Genomic DNA, 6,372 nt, shown 5'->3' on the forward strand with positions numbered 1-6,372 from the left:
ATGGACTTGCATAATCAATATATACTTGTACTTTTGCAAGATTTACCACAGCCACAAATACATGTTTGTTGTTAAAACTACAAGCTAGAGTTGTAAAACTAAGAAACCCAACTTCATAAGCTTCCCTCTTCGAAATATTGTACTTGTATGTATTACTTGGTCTGCCGTCAACGAACTTTTCCTTTCGCTTTCAGCAATGGAGCATTTTCTAAATTGCTTGCACCTATCAAACCTTGATACAAGGACATTGACAAGTCCAAAGGTTCAGGTTCATGAATGCCTCTGGTGATCAGCATGATTGAATCAAGACCACTTGATTTATCCAAAACAGCTAAAAGGAATAACCATAGCAAGCAAGAATTAACATCCCCTCCCCATGAGGGACCATACTAAAGTTGGAAAAGGAACACCAAAGATAAGCCTAGCTTCCAACTTTCACATTATGATGCTTCCTTGAATACTCCATTTTAATTTCAACAAACTGGACACCATAACCAGACTGTTTTGTAGGTTGCCCCTCTAGGAGAGCATGCAAGTTGGAAGTTTCTTATTCCAATGTGTGAATATCTTTATCTTAGCATACTCTTACAGTTTCCAAACATTAAGTGCACAATACTGAAAAGAAGCATCTTATTGTGCACCATTGCAAGATGCTTATCTTGCTTAAGGTTGCTTTCTCTTAGTCCACTGGATAATTCAATGGATTGCAAGAGCATTTATAAATTTTATCAATAAGGTGGTTTCAGCCTGAGGGATTGTAATTTTATCATCAAGGCCTCTTTAGCCTTTCTTTTACAAGAGCAACCACACCTTGTGCATCCACAGTCCGACCAACACTTATTTGTGGCTGGTCCGTCCAAGCATTGGTTCCAGTCCACCTATTGCAACACATCAACAAACAGGTAAGCAGCAGACTTCTGCAGACAATAAACTATAAAGGACATACAAGTCTACTCACTTCTTAGAGCCAATATCAAGAATTGTATGCCCTCTACATATCCCTTCAATCTCAACACGGACAGCGCCACACTTGTAAGTGACAAGACTTGGCTCTAGGACCAAAGCAAGGCAAGCAGCATCATAAAGGAATACGCCTGCCATTTAGGTCAATTCTTATATCAAGACCTAATTCACATGCCAGTTATGCTTATCAATGACAACATACCTTCAAAATTATCCAATTGAAAGAACTGGCACATAGCAAAGATGTAATGTGAAAACCTTCCTTTGGAGTCCCTTATCTCATATAGATCTCTCTCTGCAGAACAGATGTACATGTCAAAAATAGGCCACATCAATAAGGCTTATAGTAAAATCCACATCTATATTAGGAGGTTCCTTAGTCATTATTACCAGACAGACGAATTTGAGTACACAAGTCGATACCAATTACAACAGCATCTGCACCACTTGTGAACACTATATCTGCAGCCTCTGGATCACAGTAGACCTACATATGCAGCAGCCAGAAGTTCACAAAATACCACCTGTTGTTTTTTTTTTTTAAATTAAGCATGGCAACGCGTTCCAAATGAGCAAAATGCTGAAGTATGCACAAAACCCTCATACCTAGGTGCATATGAGCATGCAACAAAAATACAGAGAAGTTAAGAGATCCTCAATCTCTCACACACATCCGTGCCACCTATTGGCCAAACCTCCTTGGGGCTACAGCAATAACATCATACAGATATTACACTGCACTAGGTCAAAGCTAAAAAGCTTGGAGAGAACAAGAGCAAGATACAAAGAGTCAAAGCCATGGAAGAGGGGTTTCCCTACCATTGGCATAGAAGGGCTCCTCAGACAGCACAGAGCGACTTGCATATTTGCAAGAAACCTTTTGAACTTCTTTCAACCCGATATTCAATGACAAGTTTCAACAAATCAAGCGCTTGACCTAACAAAATTTGAGCATTGAGAGCAAGTGAACAGTACTGAGGACGAGCTCAATTTTTGAGAAGATGAGATGACAGGCCAATGTCGAAAGTGGGGAAGAAGAGTTTGAGATCAAACAACAAAGCTGATGAACAAAGCAGATGCATCACCAATAAAGGGAGGAGAGGGATACAATGCAACAAATTGGGTGTACAAAAAACCGGTGAACACAAACTCTGGGTTAGAAATTTGAGTTCTTGGCAGTAAGAGATTTTCTTTATGGCAAGAACCAGAGTGATGAAAGATAGACATGGATTTTTTGGTCTCAAGGAATATGCACGGCCAACCAAGCTAGGCCATTTTAAGGCCAATGCAACTCTCCTTTCACATTGATGTTTATATACGTATTGATGTGCAAAGGTCCCACAGGGGTAGAGAAACAGGTGGCTGCAGTTGTGCATGAGAAGACCTACATGCAGTCTTCTTTCGCACTGTTTTCAGCACTTCTTGTTCAAACTGATGTGCCTAAGGGTTACCATGAAAATTACTGTCACAAAAATTCTGATGTGACAGCTTTACAGTGCTCATGCAGCTGCTTAGGTGGCAGTCATTAACACCCTGGACTGATTGGCTTACCTATTGCCGCAAACCAGGACTATGCGCAGACCACAGGGCATGTCGTACAGCTTCTGGTTTTCAGCTTTGTCTTTCATTTTATGACAGATTTTTCTTCGTCAAGTTCCCTCACCCACTACATCTACCCATGAGTGCTTGGATGCTACTGCTGCAAGCCTCTATGTTCCTTGGCATTTTGGGAGGCTACTACTGGTGACTGGCTTCTTGGCTATTGTCTTGTTTCCTAAATCTGCTGGTTACCTACTGCTAACAAAAACCCTGTGGTTGACTTTCAAGTGTCTCCATCAGCTTTTACATATGACACAGAGTTTGACACGTCTAGACTCTCAAAGCCCAGAACGAATTTGAACTTTAAAAGGAGAATATAGGGAAAAATGGAGTCCCATTCATGCTCATCTATGTCTCTCCATCTCTTTTCTCTTATTTTGGATCTCAGCAATTTGGATTAGGATTGGGCATGAGTAGAGAATGTGGCAGAGTATAGCACTTGGAACATTGTAGCATTGAGTAAGCTATGGCCACTCAATTCCAAATCCACTACTGAGAGGAGAAGAGGACTGTGTAGAAGGTGCTGGCCTACACCAAGACTTACAGAAGCCATAGGCAGGGGATCCTTCCTTACAGTTGGGAATTACATGTCAGGCAACATTTTGCAGCCTTGAAGAGTAGACAGATGGAGTTCTGTTACCATGCCTACTCAGCTCACACGAGGCATGCAGAAGAAGAACACAATGTAATGAAGCTAGCTCCTGGTTTAGGGACCTCTTCCAGTGGTAGCACCTGTCTCAATGGGTCACAAAAAAGGGGTTTCAATCAATTTAGTCTCGCACCTATTTTAAGCATTTACAATGAGCTCCTCAGATGTCAGAATAGAAAGCTGTAATCTTATAGTTCAGAATCCTAAACAGGGGGCTTTAGCCTGTCGGTCCTCATGTACACATTGTTGCCACCAATGGCTAGGGAAAGCATTCTAGTTTTTTCTTTTTGGGGCATACTTTCTTTCATACTTCTGCTTGCACAAAACCGCTACTCAGTAAAGGGGTTCTTTCACTGCTGAGGTGTACATTGCATGCTGCACATGAAATACACTAGAAGGTATTGTCTACTCACATTTGCTTCTCCAGCAGGATTCACATTTCCACTTGCAAAGAAAGAGCCACCCAGCACGAACAGCTTTTGTAAACTGCTTGCAAAAGTCTTCTCTTTTTGAATGGCCTGAAAAAACATCGACTGTTAGTTACATGGTCACAGATGAGATTTCAGGCTCCTCAATAGTAAAATACCTGTGCAATATTTGTTAGAGGACCCAGTGCCACAATGGTGATCTCTCCCGGATACTGTTTAACCTTGTCTATCAAAAAATCAACTGCAGTCTTCTGAACCTTCTGGATTTTGGGATCTGGTGGACATATGTTTCCTAGCCCATCCCTTCCATGAAAAGATTCGTCAACTTTAGGTGGAGGCCCCTGTCAAGAAAGAGCTATTGTACAGGCATATACTTAATCAAGAAAATATATCAAAACTACTACTAAGATAGCAAGGTATTAAGCTGATGGCAATTATATCCTGTGGTTTGGAAAGTAGCTTGTGTGGATATGTATTTGCCCATGTGTGTGAGTGCATGGAGGTAATGCTCAAAACTGCTACATCATTACTGACAGTCTGAAAGGAAAGAAGAGAGAGAGCACGAGAAAGAACAGCAGGGGCCGTGGGGCTGGGGTAGGGGGAGGGAGATACCAGGTTGCTGCAACTTTCACCCAAAGCCATAAAAATAACCACCCTCTACACACACCCGGTATACAGGCAATCCAATACGCAATGCTCAAAGACTCTTTGGTGAACTCTCCAATCATTATCAAAATTCACCTGAGGTTCATGTACCCTCAGCAAAGATGTCCTGTATACAACTCAACTCTAGTAATCAACCACAATCCCTACACTTTAAGAACAGACCATCAAAGTAGTGATCAAACCTCGAAGCTGCTAACCTACCATCATCATAAACTGTGCCATTGAGGATGGCTTCTCATGCAGTCTTGACCATTAGCAGTAGGATACCCATATATTCTAAAAAGGCTTATAATGTCAGCCCACCAGTGCCTACAATCTCAGTCCACTGTCCCCTATTCTTGGGGTAGAGCTGACTCGATCACAACAAAGACATGGTCTGAAATTCCTCGAGTCTTTGTGACCTGTATATCTAAGTATTGAGGGGATATCCAGCTATATTGCCGTGTGTCTCAGAATGGTTGATTCTTGAGGCAAAAATTGTAAAATTTCCTGTGAAAGGTAGGGTCCCCCGGGAGGTTGTGCCTAACCAAACCAAATAACTGCATAGAAAGTTTCCTCCTCTCTAGACCTGAAACAGACTCCCAAGCCCTGACAACAGTTGTTGGAAACCTCTCATGCCTGCTCTCCATACAACTTGTAGTCTTTGCATAAGAAGTTCCTTCTGCCGTTTGTGGCCCCTGATGATGACCTTTTCAACAAATGGTTTACTGTGGCACTACTGACGCACTATGCCCAAACATTGGGATTGTCTGACCATGGACAGCGCACATTGGCTCTAGCTCCCCTCTTTAACGGAATCAGGAGATGTAAGGAGCTTGACAAACCGATTTTCTCAGAGCACAAACCTAGTAACGAATCTCTCAAGACCCTCGAAATCACGCATGTGATGCTCCAAAACGGAATGCTGTACAGTGAGAAGGTCACCAAAAAGGAGCAGAGACGAAGAGCAAGCTATGAGGTTAGTGGTTACCTTCATAGGCAATGCACACCCCTCTGCAACTGGTATATCTACCAATCCTGCAACTTCACACTGATGACCATAGATGAGAACCAATCCTTTGCACAGGACACAATTGCAGGCAATAAGAGATTGAACACAAGGTACGAACCAAATGCAAGGCATTCCTTGTGGTCACTGAGACGGTATTGTTCCCGAAAACAGTCGTAAGGCCAAGCACCTCGAGCTCCGGCGATTGGAAGGCCATGAGGATAGCCAGAGCATCATCTGCACTCAAACAGACAGACAACGACAGAAGGAGCACATCGCAAATGATGAGAACAAGCAATATCAGAAAGAAACCAAGCCAGAACTGTGACAACGAAATCAGAATTCAAACAACACACCGATCCCAGGGTCTGTGTCAATTATGATCTTTCTTGGACGGCCTGGGCTCTTGGCAATCCCACACTGCTGCTGCATGATGCGGTACGATAGCTATGGCACCAAGGGAGGATCAATGCAATCTTCTATCCCCCATGGATTATACACACAGACGAAGGCCGCTGCGCGCGATGCGTCTCTCTCTCTCACACACATTTGATTGATTACTCTTATGATGCATTATACACACGACTTGTTCAAGAAAGTTAAGCCATTCATCCTCTAATTAACATTTCCATTCATTATGATGCTCATTTTCCTGAGGAGGTATCACCCCCTTTCCTCTTTGCATTACATGTTTCTAGCATATTGACAACTATCTCACTTTGGGACGTTCTTGCTTGCTCCACCACGCAATTGCTTACATTGTCCACCCCAGGTAGAAAAGTCTCACATATATAAAGTATTATCTATACCAGTGGAAATGAGTGCATCACTTTAACTATTCGCACAAATTCTCCACCTTTCTATCAAAGTTCCGCATTATCGAGGGATCAATACTTAAATAGAATATCGAGTTTCAATGAGATGACCATGTTGAACAATGCTTTGCCTATTGTGCATCAGCCTTAGTGTTCTGATGCATGAGCATATAGGGGCCAATTATGTCATGGGTGCCAAAAAGAACACACATTGGGGATTTCTAACAAGAAGAAGGGATATGCTATGACTCTTGTTAATTCTCA

General features: G+C 42.4%; 1 protein-coding gene across 1 annotated transcript; it reads right to left on the reverse strand.

Moving 5' to 3' along the window:
• Positions 1 to 416: 416 nt before the first annotated feature.
• Positions 417 to 6,018, reverse strand: LOC148018219 (uridine nucleosidase 1-like). The gene is made up of 9 exons (XM_087661743.1): positions 5,650 to 6,018; positions 5,415 to 5,530; positions 5,276 to 5,335; positions 3,798 to 3,980; positions 3,625 to 3,729; positions 1,354 to 1,450; positions 1,166 to 1,258; positions 959 to 1,094; positions 417 to 878 (listed from the first exon to the last, which is right to left on the reverse strand). Exons 1-9 carry the CDS (start codon positions 5,723 to 5,725, stop codon positions 770 to 772), a joined length of 975 nt encoding a protein of 324 aa, XP_087517869.1. The 5' UTR covers positions 5,726 to 6,018; the 3' UTR covers positions 417 to 769.
• Between the last annotated feature and the right edge of the window lie 354 nt (positions 6,019 to 6,372).

The sequence above is a fragment of the Lygodium microphyllum genome, chromosome 21 (genome assembly GCF_053477565.2).
Source record: "Lygodium microphyllum isolate KBCC chromosome 21, Lygodium_microphyllum_v1.1.10, whole genome shotgun sequence".
Lineage (NCBI taxonomy): Eukaryota > Viridiplantae > Streptophyta > Polypodiopsida > Schizaeales > Lygodiaceae > Lygodium > Lygodium microphyllum.